The sequence below is a fragment of the Staurois parvus genome, unplaced genomic scaffold, assembly GCF_062004578.1.
Source record: "Staurois parvus isolate SC_StPar_1 unplaced genomic scaffold, SC_StPar_1.0 ptg000827l, whole genome shotgun sequence".
NCBI classification, from domain to species: domain Eukaryota; kingdom Metazoa; phylum Chordata; class Amphibia; order Anura; family Ranidae; genus Staurois; species Staurois parvus.
Genome location: NW_028318623.1, coordinates 8,284,169 through 8,305,520, shown reverse-complemented (window position 1 = coordinate 8,305,520; position 21,352 = coordinate 8,284,169). Strand labels below are relative to the sequence as shown.

The 21,352-nt window shown below is 42.5% G+C and overlaps 1 protein-coding gene across 1 annotated transcript in view; it reads right to left on the bottom strand.

Annotated features, from left to right (window-relative positions):
- Positions 1–21,352, bottom strand: part of LOC149443911 (cell adhesion molecule CEACAM5-like) — a 55,646-nt gene that overhangs the window by 14,689 nt on the left and 19,605 nt on the right. Inside the window, exons 8-10 of the mRNA XM_089655228.1 lie at positions 20,088–20,390; positions 18,118–18,231; positions 12,456–12,517 (exon numbers count right to left, since the gene is read on the bottom strand). Of these exons, the coding sequence (XP_089511354.1) occupies positions 12,456–12,517; positions 18,118–18,231; positions 20,088–20,390 (479 nt within the window). The remainder of the gene's footprint in view (positions 1–12,455; positions 12,518–18,117; positions 18,232–20,087; positions 20,391–21,352) is intronic.

Genomic DNA, 21,352 nt, shown 5'->3' with positions numbered 1-21,352 from the left:
CCTTGTCATCAGGGCTTGATTGGAAACAAAGTGAACAGACTAGAAGTGAATTGGTCCTACAATGGTATTTATATTAATTTGGTATACTCTGTACCTTATGTGCTGCTGCTTTTTTATTTCACAATTTATATTCCACATTTCATTGGTGATTTTTTTTTTGTTTTTGTTTTTTTTAATTCCTTTTATGCAGTGATTCTGGTGGATGTCTGGGAGGATTTGTGCCTATTCAGCCAAAAGAGTGTAGCCAGGTGCTCTACTGGCTGGAGCAGCAGATTGTGTGCTCCTTTTGCCTGCTCTCCTTCAGCTCTCCAAGACCAGAGTGAGGGACCTGTTCTGGGGTGTAGACAGCAGAAGCAAGCCACTGAGAATCAGAACGCTGAGAAACTGAGCCTTTGTGGACTGGATCACATTCCTGGACAGCAAACTGCATAGTCTTCAGGGCTAGACTTGTTGTGGCAGGGTTGGTGAGCACAATCAACTTGGTTTATCCCATCTCTGTCAGACGTTTAATGCCAATAGAGCCATTATTTAGCAGTACAACAGTCATTTACTGCATGTTGTTCTAAAGAGACAGTAACGAGTGCACCACTGTACAGATGGGTCCCAACGTTAACCAGCTTAAGATGCCAGGTATTATACAAACGCCTTCCATGGGTACTGTGTTCAGGAGCACCCAAGCATACCCACATCCAGGAGTATAATTAGAATGCACTCTAGGACACTTTTGATTAGCTATTGCATAGTTACTGTGGGGGTTATTTTACTAAACCTGGAGAGTTCAAAATCTGGTGCAACTGTACATAGTAAGAAACTAATCAACTTCTAGATTTTATTACCAAAGCTTAACAAGCTGAAGTTTGAAGCTGATTGGCTACCATGCACATCCCCACCAGATTCTGAGTGCTCCAGTTTTAGTAAATCTATCCCTCTGAGAATTTTAATTGTCATATTATAGTCTAGTATTCACATTGTTTAGCTTAATGCCTTCAAACATATCCAGTTACTTGTTTATTGCTCTTGTACATTGTGTTTACCTGCCTTGTTATCTGTTGTAAAGTACCTTGTGATCTATTTCCTGTATGCCTATATAGTATGGTGGTATACCAACAGTTAAAGTAGATGTAAACCTCAGACATGAAATATGAATAAAGCATATCCTTATATAATGTGTACTTGTCTCAATCTAGAGCATGAAGTGTACTTTCTGTCTGATGCGTCATTCCCCTGCTATCTGCATAGGTCTCTTTGACAAGTCTTCCTGACAGGGGAGGGAGCTCCAGCATACAGCCTGTGACTGACAGCCTCAATTCTGTGTGCTGTATGAAGGGGGTGTATCCCATTCTCTCCAATCAATTCTCACTGAGCAGAGTGTAATTTCAGCTCCCTGCCCCCTGATTTCTAAAAACTCAGACAAGCTGTATAAATTCTGGACTTTGAACAGATGAAGAGAAGCGAATACCGCAGATAAACAGGTACACCTCATGTAAGAGGATTTGTTTCATCTCTGTGTATCACCTGAGGCCAGTCACATAACTGGGTATACTGTATGTAAGGTTTTACAACTGCTTTATAGAGAATGAAAATATATTTAGCCAATTTCTGTTTGGACATTAAATGTAAAAGAGAAACAGGGATTAAAAATTATTATTATACAGTATTTATATAGAAATGCCCGTAGCGGATAAGAAAGAATGAAAATAGCGCAGGGCATGCATGACTAGGCCCCAGAGTGGTGAAGGGGAACGGAAAGGGTTAAAGTTAGCTCCAGGGGGTTGGGATTTGATTGTGGGGTTATCTGGTTGGCAGAGGTGGAGTGTAGGTGGGGTCTGCGGCACCTTAGGGTGGGGGGTTCTGTTGAGGGGGCGTCAGTGGAGCTAGACGTGAGGAAGGATCAGAGCTTCCCTCCCGCCCTCCCTGTTTTGTTGGGTATCGGGTCCCTCCCGGGGGAAAGAGAGGAAAAAAACCCAAAAAAACAAAAGGGGATTATGTTGGTTCGCGGGCAGTTGTTGGTCTTTGGAGGCAGTTCTCATCTTGGAAGGTAAAACAATGGTGTGGGACCCATCATGGTATGGTGTGCCCGGGGGACATTCCCAGTTAACCAAGGTTTAACTGGAAGGTGGTGGTGCTGCACTGCGGACGGTATGGTTGTCTCCGAGCTGGTTGGTTGCGGCTGGAGGCCTAGTGTATATGGTTGTCCGCAGGTGCATTTCGGATCGTTTGGGGGTGCCTTCAAAGACCAACAACAATTCTTTGGTTTCCGTTATAAGGAACGGCTGATGTATTCAAAATGTGAGTTGTTAATAAAAGGCCATGTTGGCCATTTTACTCCAAAATGGTGTCATGTTTTTTGTAAAGTATAATTGGTTAAGGGGTGGGGAGTGGTATAGATTGGTAATGGTGGAAGTAGGAGTGGACAAGCCTATCTCTGGTGCAATAGTCAAGCACCAAAGGGTTTGCTCAGCGCTGTACAATAGCAAGGGGGACAGAACATGAGACAAAACAGTAACAGTACAATACAAGAGGGGTTTGAGGTTACATTTAAATTCCGTGGATTCATTTTTATTACCTGCATAACTGTGTTCATTCATGTCTGTGACATAGGCCTGAAGTTCAGTGTTAATACTTGAAACTATATTTTGGTATATGATTTTTTTTTTTTTTTTTCAATTCAGATGCCATTCTTTATATCTTTTCCATAGTTGTGTGCAGGCCAAGCTGTCCAGTAAAAGTGACAAGAGTTGGGGCAAACCATAACACTTTTAGGAGTTCTTGAATAATTTCAGCAATAGTTATTTTGTAGCCTGACAGAGTTTTCAGTGTAAATAAGTTAAAGTGGAACTAAACCCTCCTATCATTGTCAGCCAAAGAAGCTGCCATCCTAAACACTGTTTGATCTGCAACAGCCATGGTGATAAGTTATGACACCAGCTAATTGATGGTTTGAATGTTTGGTTGAGGACGGAAGCAACTGTGACAGCATTCTTGGCATATTGAGAATGTAACTGTTTTTTTTAAACTGTTAAATTGATGGGTTTAGTTCCACTTTAAGTACATCACAACAAAGGGTATGTAAAGACCCTGATGGAGACAGAGCTAAAGGTGTGCAATCAGCAGGGTGGGGGTGAGTTTTCCTGATTGTAGATCTATCAGTATAGGGAGTGGAACCTGGCCGGTGGATGTATATGAATCTCTGAATTGGCATAGTAATGAATGTCACTGAATCTGGGGAAAAAAGTTTTAACAAATACATTTGTTTCATTCAGGTGATGTCATATGATGCAATTGTAGTTTGGGCCCATTGGAAAATTAATAAAATATTTTGGATTCGGTTAAATTGGTGATTTAAATTGAACTTGCAACTGTCACAGTCAGTCAGTTCAGTTCCACAGCCTAATGTAATTCTTAGGGTTGAAAAATTTTGGGCCACCAAATTTTGCATGATTTATTTTGCTGAGTCTGAAAATATTGAACAGTTTCGATATATAAATCCACCCAAAATATCGAAACCAAAACCTAATATATAGCATCCTTTTTAGAAAAAAACTGCAAAATGTTTCGAATCCACCCAGAACGAATGACAAAATAAATCCCGAAAAAGAATCAGTTCAAAATAACGAATATGAAACGAAATCCTTCAATGAACGAATGCATCTGAAATGAAACATAACTTTCTGGCGTGCACATGTCTATGCGCATGAATAAAAAAATGAGTGTTATAGGCACTTCCACCAGTGTTATAGCTTGTCATAAAGCACTGAGCAAACTGCTGGTGCTATATAAATCCTGTATAATAATAATATAATATCACTGTTACTTTTTCAGGACAAATATAAATATCAAGAAAAATTGCAAAAAAAAGGCATGTCAAATAGAAGGAGCTATTGATTGACTTTATACGATCGTCACATGTATTTGTTGCATACAGTTCTCAAAATACAATACTTTTTGTAGGAGCCAATCTTTTTAATATAGTTTATTCCAACAGTGTGTACTCTCCAGCGCTCCAGGAATCAAAGGCCAGGGGAACCAGGACAAAAGGTGGTCTATGGATAGCGTTTCAGGGATTCAGCCCTGAGGAAATGAACTCCGTCCCCGAAACGCGGCAGAGAGCCGACCACACTGACAGTCAAACACCCTGCCTATTGTGACCATCTCCATTGACATACAAAGCTTTACATGCGATGTTTGTTAGTATATTTTTGTTCTTTATACATTTTAAATAAACCTTGGATAATGCACTAGGTGTTTGCGCCACTTGTTTGCTCTTTTATAGTTTATTCCAAGATATAACTTTGGATTTAGTGTACCTAGCTATTGATTTGACTTCGACAATGCATGAAATAATATTACGTATATAAATTAACATGTTGTTTAAGTTCTGCATGGAATTTTCCTTTTACGACAGGATTTTGAAGCATTTAAGAAGTCACAAAGCTGCGGATCAATGATGCTCTCCATTGGTAAGAATGCCCATTCAGAGTGAGAACAGAGGACAATGAGAAGAAGTGAAAGCCACACATTCGGCTTCATTTGTATAATAGGCGGCTGATTGTAATAGGCAAATGTCTAGATTTGCATACAAGTAAAACATGCTAGGCTCTAGTCATTTTGCTGTAAAGTGAAGAGAGCGATGAAAACATTGACCTTAGTCGTACTAATAAATAACTCCATGTAATATGTACCATACTGGAGTTGGATCTGCAGGCCAGCCCAACCACATTCTGAAGGTTGCTATACTTCATCAATCGATTTCCCCATCCATGCTTACAGGGTGGATGGAGGTATCTCTACTGCTAACTATTTCCTTGGCTGTCTGAATAATTGAATGGTGACTGCATCTGAAAGGATGCAGCCACTGTTCTCCTGGTAAATTTCCAGCTTGCTCAGTCGATTGACTGACTGTTGTTTACCCTGGTGATGATTTCAGGGCCACCCATGGCCATTTTTCAGCTGTTGCCGCAGAAATTCAAGCTGCCTATGGAGGTTTTAAAGCCACACTAAACTTTGCTATTTTAAAAAGAAAATACATCTGTTCATATGTATTTTTAAGTCAAAAGTGCTGCCCCTCTCTGCCAATCCCTCCACTGGCTTCCACTAACCCAACGTATAAAATTCAAAATGCTAACCACAGCTTACAAAGCCATCCACAACACTTCTCCTAGCTACATCACCAACCTCATCCACAGATATCACCCACTCTGCTCCTCCCATGATATCCTCCTCTCTAGCTCCCTCATCACCTCCTCCCACGCTCTTCTCCAGAGCCTCTTCCATCCTCTGGAACTCCCTACCAAAGTATATCCAGTCAGCCCCCACCTTGTCAACCTTTAGGCGATCTTTGAAACTTACTTATTCAGGGATGCCTACCCCACCTCCACCTAAGAACTGTACTTGAATCACCTCCACCAGATCATCCCCCCCCCGCAGCTATCACCTTTTGTATCACCTCCCCCTTCCTTTAGATTGTAAGCTCCACGAGCCGGGCCCTCCTATTCCTTCTATACCAAAATGTATTGTAATTGTACTGTCTCCCTTATTTTGTAAAGTGCTGTGCAAACTGTTGGCGCTATATAAATCCTGTATAATAATAAAGTACATTTTATTGTTCTCAGCCTCCTCCAAATCTGCATACAGTAAGCGGCACTGTGTACAAGCCACTTCCTATCCTAAAAAGTCGCCATGAGTTCTTCTCTACTGTTCAGGAGAAGCCTTGTATATTTATCAAAGTCTTCCTCTGATTGGCAGAGGTGGAAATTGTGACATCATCTGTCCACCCTTCCGCTTATCCTGAATGCACGAGAAGCGCGCATCCTGTCTCTTTTTAAATTCAGAAGCAGATGTCAAGTCACCTTTGCTGCTATCAGAACAGAGCGCTTCTTACTGTACGTAGCTATTGCTACTGTAACACCCTCCAAGTTCGCTAGATAGGTTGTTTTTTTTCTTTTTAGGCAGAGGCTGAGCAGCAGCCTGGGTTGAATCAGCTTGTGAGTGAGGCAGGAGTTCACCTCAGGACAGGTTAGGAGGTTCTATCAGGTCAGGGCTTCTGGAGCCCTCTCATCTCTCCAGAAACCTGAGCGCTTTCTGGAGGAGGGAAGGAGGCCCAGATCTGCATGTTTGAGGTACCTTGGCCAATCCCCTGGCAGGAGGCTGGGCGTGGTGACCAGGGCAACACTCAAATGTGGCAGAGCCTGGGGAGTAAGGGCAGTGTTGAGTGAAAGATGGAGTTTGGAGCCTGTGAAGGGGCCCCAGGGAGGGGGCCTACCTACAGGCAGCTTGCTGGAAAAGAGGATCCCTATGGTGCCACTGTCTCCTGGGGAGGACTTCCTGAACAGCAGGGAAGGAGACAGCCCAGCAAAAGCCCTGAAAGCAGCTACCAGGAAAGGACAGTATGAGTACTCTTACACCCCCTGGGCTGGTAAGGGGAGAGAGCAGTCAGGTGAAAGACCCAACCACGGGGGGAATGACAACTCATGAGGCCCCTGTGTCCTAGCCCAAACTCAAAAAAGCCTATGAAAAAGGTAACGGGCATCTCATGGGGCCCCCTACTGACCACGGGTCCTCAGGCAGTGCCCGAGTTTTCAAATCGTCAGTCCGCCCCTGGACCCAACTAGCTTCTCATCTGGGACTGCTTGTGCTAAATTGGCAGCTTCTGGACCCCCTTGCCCAGGGAATACCCTCTGCAGTTGATTGGAAAAGAGTAATCATCCAGGGTCTCAGCAGGCACACTAGGAGTAGTCTTTGGAGCCATTCAAGGAAAGAGACTGTTGCTAACCACATTTTGTACATAGTTTCTAGACCCCATCCAAGTTCTTAACCCTTAAAAAAAATAAATCACAAAATCAAGTTCAAAGACTGTTCTTCGACTCCTGTATGCAAAGTGTGGGAAATGTGTGTTGCCTGGCTGTGCAGAGCATAGGGGGGCCCAATTCTAATCCAGCTGCCCCTAAGGGGGTAGTGCTACAGGACAATAATATGTTACAGCACACACGGGGGCTACATCGTTCTGTAATAGAAATAGTTTATTTGGGCCAGCCTGGCCCAAACAAATTTTGCAAAGTGATAGGAAATCTGGAATTCCACTTTAAAAATATAATTGAAAGCGTTTTCTTATATCTGTTCTATCTAAGTGCAAAAAATAATCAGCCAGAAATATTGTGTGTCAAACGCTGCTGTGTTTACTGATTCAAATATAGCCTGGGTAATCAGATGTTTATTTGACTATTTATTACCAATATGAAGTCTGTCAATAGTAGTAATACTCTTTGGAGTCGGGCTGCTGTGCATCTGGTCGTGATATATTATGCAGTCCAGATATATGCAAAAACCAGAGAGTAGGAGTAAGTCTTCTATAGAAGTCAAGGATGCATCTAATATGGTGTTTAGAAGAGAGAGTTTTGTAAATGATGGTATTTTACTAGAGAGTACCAACATCTGAAAGAACACTTGTAGGCAAGTGCAATCTTACTTCCATCCAGTAGGTGGTGTTGTGCTATTTAACAGATGGAGCCAATTCTTTACAGAACTGTTCTTTAAAGTGTCACTAAACCCAGGACCCTGCATTCACTATATCTGGTCTCCCCAGACCCTGCATTCACTATATCTGGTCTCCCCGGACCCTGCATTCACTATATCCGGTCTCCCTGGACCCTGCATTCACTATATCTGCTCTCCCCGGACCCTGCATTCACTATATCCGGTCTCCCCGGACCCTGCATTCACTATATCCGGTCTCCCCGGACCCTGCATTCACTATACCCGGTCTCCCCGGACCCTGCATTCACTATACTGGTCTCCCAAGACCCTGCATTCACTATATCTGGTCTCCCCGGACCCTGCATTCACTATATCTGGTCTCCCCGGACCCTGCATTCACTATATCTGGTCTCCCCGGACCCTGCATTCATTATATCTGGTCTCCCCGGACCCTGCATTCACTATATCTGGTCTCCCCGGACCCTGCATTCACTATATCTGGTCTCCCCGGACCCAGCATTCACTATATCTGGTCTCCCAGAACCCTGCATTCACTATATCTGGTCTCCCACAATACACAGAACATGGAAATTCAATTATTTTAGTAAATATAAACTGCTAAATACATTTTCTCATCAGCAGTTAGAGCAGTCTTGTGACTTCTATCAGTGTCCAGCAGAGCACTGGTTAACCCCTACCTGTCCAGACACTTTTACCCCCTTCCTGACCAGGGCAATTTTCAGCTTTCAGCGCTATCACACTTTGAATGACAATTGCGCGGTCATGCAACACTGTACCCATATGAATTTTTTACCATTTTTTTTGAGACAGATAAAGCTTTATTTTGGTGGTATTTATTCACCGCTGGTTTTTTTTTATTTTTTTTGCTATATAAATTAAAGTCCAAAAATTTTGAAAAATGTTTTTCTTATAAAATTTTGCAAATAAAGATTTCATCATAAATCTTGGCCAAAATTAATTCCGTTATCTTTTTTAGCAAAAAAAAAAATATGCCAAATTAGGTTATAACCAAAAATTATAATATTTAAACTTTTTTTTACATTTTTATTATTTTTTTATATTTATTTTTACATACCGTCACCCTAGCAGTACAGTGTCACCATGGTGACACTGTACTACTTGTGGGGGGTGATGAAGATTTTTTTTTTTTTTCCAGTGATTGCTTTTACACCCATATAGGATGTAAAAGCAATCATTTCTCTTTCTCTCTGTCTGCATTCTTGCAGCTATTGAAAAATACTGTGTGAGCTGTGATTGGTCAGAGCTTGTCACATGGTACAAGGTTGTTGTGAATAGCCTTGTACCATGTGACCTCTGTGATCATTCACAGATTTCACACGTAGTAAGCAATGATGTCACAAGTGACATCTTGCTTACTACTTTGCATGTGATTACTGATTGGCCAATCAGTGATCACATGATCGGGACCTCGTACAGAGGTCCCATCCGACGATCGGTGTTTCACTGTGTCCGGAGAACACAGCGGGCACCGGATAGCGGTGCTGCGCGCTCCCAACTAGAAATAGCGGTTGCCGTTTATGAATGGCAACCCGCCCCTGGAGTGCCACCGCCCTGCCATTTTAAAACAGCAGGCGGACAGCAAGTGGTTAAAGGAGTTTTCTTTCTGCTTTAGGAGGATGGAAAACCCCTGACCTCTGTCTGGACAGTGCTGATTGGCCTAGTGCTGATCACATGCACCCTCCCGAGGAAAAAAAAAACCTCTTTAGCAATACACACTAAGCTGAGCAAGTGCATGTGACTACGGGTTCAGTCTGTCTTATCAGGTGGACATTTGAAGAAGAGGAGGAGAAGAGAAGTCAGAATCAAATGGACTTTTTGCACAATGCAGAGGATTAACCCCTTAGGTTCCCCAGTGAGTATAACAAGCATGCTTTACTGCATATACAGACTGATTTTACTGTTGTGGGTTTGGTTTCCCTATGGCCCGAACTACTATCACATCATGTGGCGTCATCCAAATGACACTAATGAAACAAATGCATTTGTTAATTTCATTATAACTTTTTTGGTTCGTTGACATTCGTTACTATGTCCATTCAGAGATTTGTATACGTCCGAATCTCTGAAAATGAAATTTTGTTTCTGAAAAATGAATCCAAACAAAACACATGTCTCATGTTCACTACTGCCGCACATCCTAATTATCCCCCGCTACTTGTGCAGTAGGTCACTTGGGAAGAATGGAGTCTTAACCACTTGAGCTCCTGAGGATTTACCCCCCTTAATGACCAGGCCTCTTTTTGCTACTCGGTGCTGCACTAATTCAACTGATAATTGCACGGTCATGCAATGCTGCACCCAAACGAAATTTATGCCCTTTTTTCACACAAATAGAGCTTTCTTTCGGTGGTATTTGATCATCTGTGCGCTTTTTATTTTTCACGCTATAAACAAAAAATGCCAAAAATTTTGAAGAAAAACAATATTTTTTACTTTCAGCTATAAAAAATATATAGTAAACTCAAAGTTGGTTATAAATTTAGGCCAAAATGTATTCTGCTCCATGTTTTTGGTAAAAAAATCCCAATAAGTGTATATTGATTGCTTTGTGTGGAAGTTATAGCGTCTACAAACTATGGTATAGATACTGCAATTTACGCCATTTTTTTGCTATACAGCGCTGCGCTAGTTTACCGGACAATTGCGCGGTCATGCAATATGGTACATAAATGAAATTTACATCCTTTTTTTCCCCACAAATTGAGATTTCTTTTGGTGGTATTTGATTGCCTGTGCGGTTTTTATATTTTGCGCTATAAAAAAATGGCTGACAATTTTGAGGAAAAAAAACCTATATTTTGGACTTTTTGCTATAAAACATGTCCAGTAAAAAAAAAATGCAAAAATCAAATTTAGTCATACATTTCTGCCAAAATGCATTCTGCGACATGCCTTTGCCAAAAAAAAAACCAACACGTGTAAATTAATTGGTTTACGTGAAAGTTATAGCATTTACAAATGGCGGGAAAGATACTGGGATTTTTAGTTTTTTTTTTTTATACTAATAATGCCGGCGATCAGCAAATTATGGCGGCGATCAGTGACTTATGGCAGCGACCAGCGACTTATGGTGGGACTGCGGCGGACATTCTAACATTGGGGGGTACTGACTTGGGGTCACTGACATCCCCAGAAACACTAATACAGTGATCAGTGCAAAAAAACCCCACTGACACTGTACTAATGGCACTGGGGAGGAAGGGGTTAACTTTATTTTGCAGGGAAGGGTTATCTGTGTGAGGGGGAGTGTTTTACTAGGGGGCGGGGGTGTGTGCTGCACGGGACACCGCTTTGTCCTTGCCCAAACTTAAAAAAGCCTGTGAAAAAGGTACCAGGGGCATCTCATGGGGCCCCCTACTGACCCCGGGCCCTCGGGCAGTGCCCGAGTTTCCAAATGGTCAGTCCACCCCTGGTCCTGGGTAATTAGCTAGAGATTTTAGCTCCATGCATAAAATAAGCTGTTGGTGATGGAAGTAAGCCAACTATTGCCAAAAAAGGCCAAATATTATCTTTACATGTGAGTCTATAATCTGCCTGCTATATCACCAAACCTCCATAGAGCACATGGTCAACAGGACTCACCAGAGGCATTGACTTTGAGACAGACAGTTAAGTAACTGGGGAGGGGGCTCTTATTGGTTTTGTTATGGGGCCCTAAAGCTGGGTATATGTTCTGCTTGAATGAAAAAAAAAAAAACTAAAAAACCCTCACAGATCCCCGCACCCAAACAAGTGATATGAATGCAGGCATCAAACTGGATGTTCTACTGGATTTCCAGCATGACTGTTTGACAGAAGCTGGTCTAATGACTGGCTTCTGTTGAACAGAGAGGAGTACACATGTAGTGTAGTTGGTTGGTTCCTGCTGAACTGGCTAACTTTTGGTACACGCATACCCAGCTTAGCACACACAGTCAAGGGAGGCCTGGGGGTTAAAGGGGTGGAGAAAGGAGAGTCATCTAAGTTGGCAAGAAGCAGGACGGGAAGTGCTAAGTGGTTAAGATAGGAGCAGATGGAGCCACAGTGGGGTGGTTTGGATGGGGTGTGGGAGGGGGTCTTCAGTCGGAAGGAAGATTGGCAATTGAAAACTTCCCTCCCTCCTGCCCGTTGTGTCTTGACCGTTGTTTGGGTTGTGGTTGTGTTAGTTAGTGCTGACGGGACACAGTCCTTGTAGCTTACTGTGGGCACAAAAAGGTACTTTGTATGGACTCGTCTGAGGTATGGCTCACAGTTTTTTCTGATGGTGGTATCTGCGGTGGTTGTCTCGGTGGTGTTGCATCTGGAGGCCTATTTTAAGTAGGACGCAGGTAGTTTCGTTTATTGATGCCTACTGGGACCTGGAAGCTCCAGTTATACTTTGTTTACATTATTTACAGATGTTATTTATTGTTGTTGTAATAAAAGGCTGTTTTAGCCATTAACTCCAGCTTGTTGTCCAAGTGGTTAATTATTGTGAAGGGTAGGAGGTAATGGTCAAAGGGAAAGGGGGACAAGCCATCTTTAGTTCCCTGGTCATACTTCCAATGGGAGCAATACCAAGCAATATTGATTTTGACTTGCTTCTGAGTCTAAATCATGTAGTCCATATTGGAGCTACTTTTACTAAGAACATTTTAGGCCACATGCATACTGAGTGTTTAGATTCTGGTACATGAGATTCCGGCATTTAGGTGGAAGGCACTGGCTTCACTACCAGCAACCTGTAAAAATTCTGCAAGATGCAGACAGTCGCTGAAGCTGGATAGTGCACCAAGCAGTACAATAATTCAGGGCAGTATGCACCCAGCGAAGAATGCCTGGAATGCAGACTGCCCAGCTTTGATACATCAATGGGACAAAGATAGGAACTTGTGTGCCTAGCTCCTGATGGACGAAAAGCTGGTTCATATATCTGCCCAAATTATTCTTCATAAAAGGATGTTGAAAATGATTACTCCTACCTCTGCCTCTATGACTTTTTCACAGATGGTTGCAAGGTTATTACCATTATCTTCTGGACTACCTGTAAAAACAAAGACAGTGGAACCATTATGATGAAATGAGCCAAAATCAATTTAAACACTTCTACTAAAATGACATAGAGACCACGCTGCCATCACAGAGTCACTTCCATCACAAAGCCAAAATACAAGGGGCTTCAGCTGGCCATATGCTAGAAGAATTTTATTCAAACATTTTAGCTTTGCTCATTTAATTCTGTATTGGTTAGTGGAGTCAAAAAAGACTTCAATTTTCAACCATAGTGGCAAGAAAATTCAAAAAGGAGCACAATGGAAATTTTTTCTTAAACAAACTAAATTCTTGTTTTTTTTTTAGGAATATCCATTTATTCTAAAATCGAATGTTAACAGCAATAACATTTTGAAGTACTTTCAAACGACATTCGTGAAGTCATTAAATGTACTGGTGAGAATTTTCAGACAAATGTTCATATGAACATTTGTTCAAAAAATCTGCTAGTGTATGGCCAGCTTTAGTCTTTATTTTCCTGTATGGTGCTATGCAATAATTCCTGTTGCCAACTAGAATCTCTGATTAAATTACAGGTACAGCTAAAGGGATGACTCACATAGTTCCAGCACTGTACTCTATTGATAAATTATCTACTTGTTCTTTGTATTTGAATAGAAGCAGGATCTCTAAATAGCTTCGGCTCCATTTATGAAATGGCATTTGGGGGGGGGGGGGTTGTTGGGTGGATAGTTGATTTTGACAGGTACCACTCCCACTTTAGCTCCGACTTAAATCTGACTTTAGGCAAACAAAACAGAAGTTCTCCCCCCCCAGTCTTCTGGGACACATCACAGGTCCCAGAAGACTCCGGGACCATTCACAATGCACAGCATGACTGGCGCATGCGCAGTGGACACCCGCATGTGAAGCCTCCAGCTGTTAAAGCTGGGTGCCCTTAGTTAAGATGCTGGTGCCAGGGACAGAAGACTCGAGATGGAAACGGCTGAGGTGAGTACAGTGCTAGATCATGGGATAGGTAAGTGATTGTTTATTAAAAGTCAGCAGCTGCAGATTTTTTAGCTGCCGCGTTATAATTTTTACATAGGAGATTGGAGCTCCTCTTTAAAGTGACATTAAACCTCCAGTTTTAGTCTCTTTCAAAAGCTGATTTAATCACTAAGCATGCAGCTTCTTTATCTTTTAATCATTGCCTATGTTCCAGTTTAGGTTGGTGCCATGACCGCTGCCCCAGGTTTCCTGTTGTGGGGTGTTTCCAGGGCCGGTGATAGACTATATTGCACCCTAGGTAAGACCAGCTATGGGCCGCCCCCCCCCAAAGAAAAGAACAAATGAAATCCACAAAACATGAAACTAATAAGTACCATGAGATGCCACCAGCACCAATATTGACAACAAAATATATATTAACCAAATATAAATTAACTGTATTAACCAACCAGATGGAGAAACAAAAGAAAAAGAGACAGAATTACAAAACTCCACAGTGATCAGCAGCCAGCTTGCAGTAAGGAAAGCAAAGTCTGAAAGGAACACTGGAAGGAGCGGCAGCTCAGCTGCTACACTGGGCCCAGACACCTGGCATCTTCCTCTGTCCTTTCTTCCTCCCCTCTGCCACCCCTGCCCTCAACTGAAGGATCATTCATGACGTGGCGGCGGCTCCTTACGTCACCTCCATGACCCACCATCCTCCTAGGCTTGGCTCTTCTCTGATGGCTCCTGCTGGGGTGTGGAGTCCAGGCTGTGGCTCTCAATGAGAATAGGTGGCCTCCCAGCACTACACTGCTTCCCTCTCCTACACATCGGGCCCCGATCATCCAACTCACATAGGGTTAACCCTGCAACCAGAGCACACTCCCACCTATTGATTGGCTCCAGCTGTGTAGAAGGTGGAGACAGTTCTGGACATGCCCCATTTGGTCACTAGTCGTCTCCCTGTTACAGCTGCAGGATTGTGTGTGCCAGTGTGTGTACCGGAGATGTACGAACCGATCCTCCCCGGGTCCTGGGCTAATGTCATCACTTACCATTCTAGGGGAGCCAACACTTTACTGCTACATGGAATACTGATATATATATATATATATATATATATATACAGTCATGGCCGAAATTGTTGGCACCCTTGATATTTTTCCTGAAAATCAAGTATTTCACACAAAAAAGGTATTGCATTAACACATGTTTTGCTATACACATGTTTATTCCCTTTGTATGTATTGGAACAAATATAAAACAGAGGCAGAAAAGCAAATATGACATAATGTCACACAAAACCCCAAAAATGGGCTGGACAAAAGTATTGGCACCCTTAACTTAATATTTGGTTGCACACCCTTTGGAAAACATAACTGAAATCAGTCGCTTCCTATAACCATCAATAAGCTTCTGACACCTCTCACCCGGAATTTTGGACCACTCTTCCTTTGCAAACAGCTCCAGGTCTCTCTTATTGGAAGGACACCTTTTCCCAACAGCAATTTTAAGATCTCTCCACAGGTGTTCAATGGGATTTAGATCTGGGCTCATTGCTGGCCACTTCAGAACTCTCCAGCGCTTCTTTGCCATCCATTTCTGAGTGCTTTTTGACGTATGTTTGGGGTCATTGTCCTGCTGGAAGACCCAGGATCTTGGACGCAAACCCAGCTTTCTGACACTGGGCCCTACAGTGCGACCCAAAATCCTTTGGTAATCCTCAGATTTCATGATGCCTTGCACACAGTCAAGGCACCCAGTGCCAGAGGCAGCAAAACAACCCCAAAACATCATTGAACCTCCACCATATTTTACCGTAGGTACTGTGTTTTGTTCTTTGTAGGCCTCATTCCGTTTTCGGTAAACAGTAGAATGATGTGCTTTACCGAAAAGCTCTATCTTGGTCTCATCTGTCCACAAGACGTTTTCCCAGAAGGCTTTTGGCTTACTCAAGTACATTTTGGCAAACTGTAGTCTTGCTTTTTTATGTCTCTGTGTCAGCAGTGGGGTCCTCCTGGGTCTCCTGCCATAGCGTTTCATTTCATTTAAATGTCGACGGATAGTTCGCGCTGACACTGATGCTCCCTGAGCCTGCAGGACAGCTTGAATGTCTTTGGAACATGTTTGGGGCTGCTTATCCACCATCCGGACTATTCTGCGTTGCAATCTTTCATCAATTTTCCTCATCCGTCCACGACCAGGGAGATTAGCTACAGTGCCATGGGTTGCAAACTTCTTGATAATGTTGCGCACTGTGGACAAAGGCAAATCTAGTTCTCTGGAGATGGACTTGTAACCTTGAGATTGTTGATATTTTGCCACAATTTTGGTTCTCAGGTCCTCAGACAGTTCTCGTCTCCTCTTTCTGTTGTCCATGCTTAGTGTGGCACAGACAGACACACAATGCAAAGGTTAAGTGAACGTCTCTCCTTTTTATCTGCTTTCAGGTGTGATTTCTATATTGCCCACACCTGTTACTTGCCCCAGGTGAGTTTACAGGAGCATCACATGCTTGTAACATTCTTATTTATCCGCAGTTGTGAAAGGGTGCCAATACTTTTGTCCAGCCCATTTTTGGAGGTTTGTGTGACATTATGTCGAATTTGCTTTCTTTCCTCCCTTTTTTTGTTTTGTCCCAATACACACAAAGGGAATAAACATGTGTATAGCAAAACATGTGTTAATGCAATACGTTTCGTGAGAAATACATGATTTCCTGGAGAAATATCAAGGGTGCCAACAATTTCGGCCATGACTGTATATATATATACACACAGTATATGTACTAAATGGTCATGTGTGTGTACACGCTATGAGACAGTTGTGCAGAGTAAAGATACCATCATTCCCTGTGTATGACGAGAGGAGGACTCTGCAGAGAAATGAAGAATTCATACAAGAGGACCATAGGCCACACAGAGAGAGTGCTGGCCTGTGCTGCGCCCAGGTGCCCCTAGGTGGCAGTGCGCCCTAGGCAGCTGCCTAGTTTGCCTAGTGGAAGCACCGGACCTGAGTGTCTCCTTTCTCTTACAGTGTACTATGAAGCCACCCTTGCATGCAGGGACTAGCCTTGTGTCTCCCTACACTATGTTTATCAATAGAAACACACAGCCCCATAGCCTTGGATGGCAAGGTACTTCCCTGGTCCTCTTACTTGCCCCCCTTCTCCAAGCTTACAGACTAATTTGAGACTTCACTTTTAACTACTGTAAATTCCTGTAAAAAAATGGAAGTTCATGAAATCAGCACTGAGAAAGTAAGAACCAACAGCATTAAAAGTCGTAACTGCAAGTGTTGGAGGTGAGGATATTGCATGATAACATGCCTTCATTTAGGGACTGAGTGCATGGGCCTGGGTCAAGAGGCTTTTGTTTGCATTAGAACTGCCTCTCTCTTTCTCTATACAAGTCTATGGAAATGCAAAAGCAGCTTGAAGCATAACAAATAAAGGAGCATGATCTCAGCAGCATCTCTTACTGATGTCAAAAGCATGCAGCATTTGCCCATTGACTCAAGCTCATGCCCTTTCACACAGGCCCTGTGCGTAAAGGTATGGGGCATAATTTTATGGGATGTACCACTGAGATCCCATCCTATTGGGATGGTAATGGATCTTGCTTATTCCTGGGTTCAAGCCCTTATGTCTGGGGGCAGCACAGTGGCTTAGTGGTTAACATTTTTGTTTTGCAGCACTGGGGTCTCTGGTTTGAATCCCAGTCAGCACCCTACATCTACATGGAATTTGCATGTTCTCTGTGTACTTGTGTGGATTTTCTATGGGTACTCCAGTTTATTCTCACTCTTCAAAGCGATAGTGGTAGGTTAATTGACTCCAAAATCTTCACACTTGACATATCTTTGGGTGTCTGGTTCAATCTGTTGGCCTATATGTCATTACAGCATTCAGGCACCCAGCCGTAGAAGTGTCGAGTGTGATGTTTCCACCGGATGCTGCAGCTCTTATAGGATCGAAGATCAAAGAAACAAGTGGTGAGATACAGTATGTGAGTATACAATGTCTTTTTTTGCAGGTCATGTTTTTGTCTCGTTATAGCAGACCGCCATCTTGCTTGTGAACTTCAAATATTTTTTTCTCCTCCCCACCTCTAAACCAATCAGACTTTGAATTTATTCCCCCAAAATACCCATTCTGTGGGTCCCAACCTTGAAATTTTGGCTTTTCTTGTCCAGGTAAGAATGACCTGCATTCCAGAAACCTCCTGGGACACTACCTCACACAGCCCAGGAGGCTTGGGGGCAATCTCTTTACAGAGTGTGGTGTGGAAAGAGGGGGTCAAGTGCTAGAACCTTGAAAAGACATCTGGCCCCTTGATGACATCAGTATAGAAGATGGTGGCATGGGACCCAGCATGCAGCAGTGGAGCAACAAGCTACATCAGCAACAATGGACTTGCTGGGCATGTGAGTATATATATATATTTTTTTAGGACAACTAAGGGCAAAGGTAAGGGGAGATACTGTAAAGGAGGGGTGTGAAGTTTCTCTTTAAAATAACAAGTAATAGAGGATAATTTAACGTTATGATGGTGTTGATCAGATCACTTAACAATTGACAGAGAGACACAGAAGGGTAATTGAGGAACAAAGAAAAGGATCATGACTATGCAGAACACATTGTATAATGGAATAAAATACCTTTCGACTTCTTTACAACACAGACCACAATGAGTCCAAAAAGGAACACAAAGATGGTTATTTCACCCACGAATATAAACAAATGTCTTGAAGGTCGCTTTACCACATTAAGACCTTAGAAATCAAGAACAAAACCATTAGACAGGAAAAGTTTAGATTACATTTATAGAGTAGATAACACCCATAATTATGCAGAATTCCTAAACTAAACATTTGCTAATACATTCATTTTCTTTCACTTTTATCTTTATTGGAAAAAGGAAGACAAAGTATCACTTATACAGTACATCAGCTAATCAGCCATCCTAGGACTCCAAAGTAAAAAAGGGCATCCAAGAGGCCACCCTACTGCTGGTACTCCAACAGGTTACCAGGAAAAAGTGTGCGCATATTTTCTTTCTTACCACCTTCCCTTGTTTTTTTTTTGGCCCATGGCTCCTGGGATGGCTGTGCACATACAGTTGCAAGAAAAAGTATGTGAACCCCTTGGGATTACGTGGAGTTTTGCATGAATTGGGCATAAAATGTGCTCTGAACGTCATCTAAGTCACAACAATAGAAGAACACAGTCTGCTGAACATAATACTACACAAACATTAGATGTTAGAGCGATTCACACCAGACATCCCAAGAATATTGCTACACTGAAACAGTTTTGTGAAGAGGAGTGGTCCAAAATTACTCCAGATCGTTGTGCAGGTCTGATCTGCAACTACAGGAAACGTTTGGTTGAGGTTATTGCTGCCAAAGGAGGGTCAACCAGTTATTAAGTCCAAAGGTTCACATACTTTTTCCTCCCTGCACTGTGAATGTTTACATGTTATGTGCAATTAAACCATGGCAACATCTAATATTTGTGTAGTATTATGTTCAGCAGACTATGTTCTTCTATTGTTGTGACTTAGATGACGTTCAGAGCACATTTTATGCCCAATTCATGCAAAACTCCACGTAATCCCAAGGGGTTCACATACTTTTTCTTGCAACTGTATGGAAGGAGCTCCATACTAAAAGATAAGAGTCCAAATTAATTTCTTGATGTTACGTTAAAAGACAGCCAACTAAGAACCTTAGTTTGACTACTGATGCAGACACTGCTGGTCAGGGATCCTACTTCAGCAATCACCTACCCTGCACACATTCAAACAAGAAAGCCTTGCTTTGAGTCCATTCAAGGTTCTCATTTTTAACTGAAGCCCTGATGAAGGGGGAGTTCCTTTGACCTCCGAAACGCGTTTTCTACCTTTTAACACAACATCAATAAATGACTGTGGACTGTTATCATTTGGTCTGGAGCTCCTTCCATGTGTGCACAGCCATCTCAGGAGACATGGGTCAAAACAAAACAAGGGGAGGCAGTAAGAAAGAAAATCATTTCATCTAGTAAGCCAAGGGTATCCATTTCCAAGACTATGAGGGTGGTGTCATGGGAAGACCAAGGGAAAACTCCCTTGCTAAAGCCTATGCTCTCTTAAGTCCCACGAGGGTTTACAAAAAGAGGCATTTGCAGTTTATCCCACCACCAGATGTTCTGCAAAACATAAGAAACCCCAAAAGGAAAGAGGGGGTTCAATATTCATTACTGAAGAGAGCAATGAAAGATAAAATTCCGGAGTAGGGAAAGCTGGATGGGAGAAAAGAGATGATGAATACATTAATTTCCAGACAGTGGAGGAAATGTCATCTACTTGCATATACACAGGTTTAAAAGTGCCAGTGTGAATGAGGCCTTTTAGTGATGTATTGTTGCATGTCACAACAGACAGGAGAAGCTCCCATTGCTTTATGGATACAGGCCTACTTATATACAGTACATGAGAGGAGAAATAACACACACAGCATTTTTCACTTTTCCCTCAATTGGCCAGCTGGAACATATACTAGATTATGTACAAATAAAAAAATCTCTGTACTTTTTATACATTTAGCTAGCTGAGCGTACAGTCTGATGAAACGTTTATCCAACCTACCTTTTTCGGTCACATTGAGAGTGAAGAGGAAGCTCTGGCTGCCAATAATATTGTTAGCACTGCATTCATATTGTCCAGAATCCCCCACCTTCACGTCAAAGATCTGCAGACTGGAGCTAGAATTAGTGGACTCAATCATAGTCCTGTTGGTAATTGAGACAGGGACGGAATCTGGATTCAGTTGGTACCAATAGAAGACAACCGGGAGACTAGATGACGTTAGATTCAATGTCATTATAGCACTATTTCCTGCTGTCACTATAGTTATTGAGCTTTTATTGTATCCAGTTGATTGTGGAATCTCTTAATGGAGATAAGAATAAATATAGATTATTTCAGATTAAAAAAAAAATTCTCAATACCAGCACCAAAAAAATAAATGATCTGTAGGTTTCCTCTGAAAGATGTCAACCTTAGAAACTGTGCATCCTAGCATGTCTATACTAGCTGTGTGTAGGCAGGTGTAGTCTATTTTCTCCACTGTAGGTGGCACACATCTGGAGCAGCACTGCAGCTGGAGGGGAAGTCTAGGGAAACTTGACTTCTCTATGGTTCCCTTGGTCCCCTGGAGCAGTGATCCTGGTGGCCACCTGAAACCCAGGTTTTGGTGTGCATTTGGGAAGTGGCTAGTGTAGGGAGAGCCTACTCATCTGCCAGAGACAGCACTAGCGGTAGGGACAGGTTCTGGAGAAGATAGCTCAGGGATAGCTCAGGGCCTATGTCTGCACTTCAGAAAGCTCCCTCTTGGGTTGGACCAGCCAGGCTGAATTCTACCTCCCTTGGCAAGTGCTGTCTTCAGTTCAGGCCTACTAACGCTGACTCTCCACTGCATTGACTGTAAATTCCTGATTGGGTGAGCTCCCGCTGGATCTACTCAGCATATACAGTATGACCTTCAGTACTGTTAAAATACTTCAAAAGAGTCTGCAAAAAGGGGTTCCCTTCTGTAATCGTCATGCCAATACTTACTGACACCAGGTTCTTTTGCAATTCTCCTGCCATAGGAAATGGGGAGTGCCAGCTATGCAGTATTGGTTTTGCTTTTAATGAAGAGAAGGCAACATTGCTTTAGGCTTGAATACTACAGTTATGAAATTCAAAAGCCAATGATTCCCAAACTATCACTCACTAACAAGCCTGTTAGATTGGATTGATGGCCAATCAAACATTACCAGTACGTAAAGGTTAGTATATTGCCGTTATCACTCCTTCTCTAATGCCACAGCTCTCTAGCAGCTGTGAAAACTCAGAATGGAATTCAGACT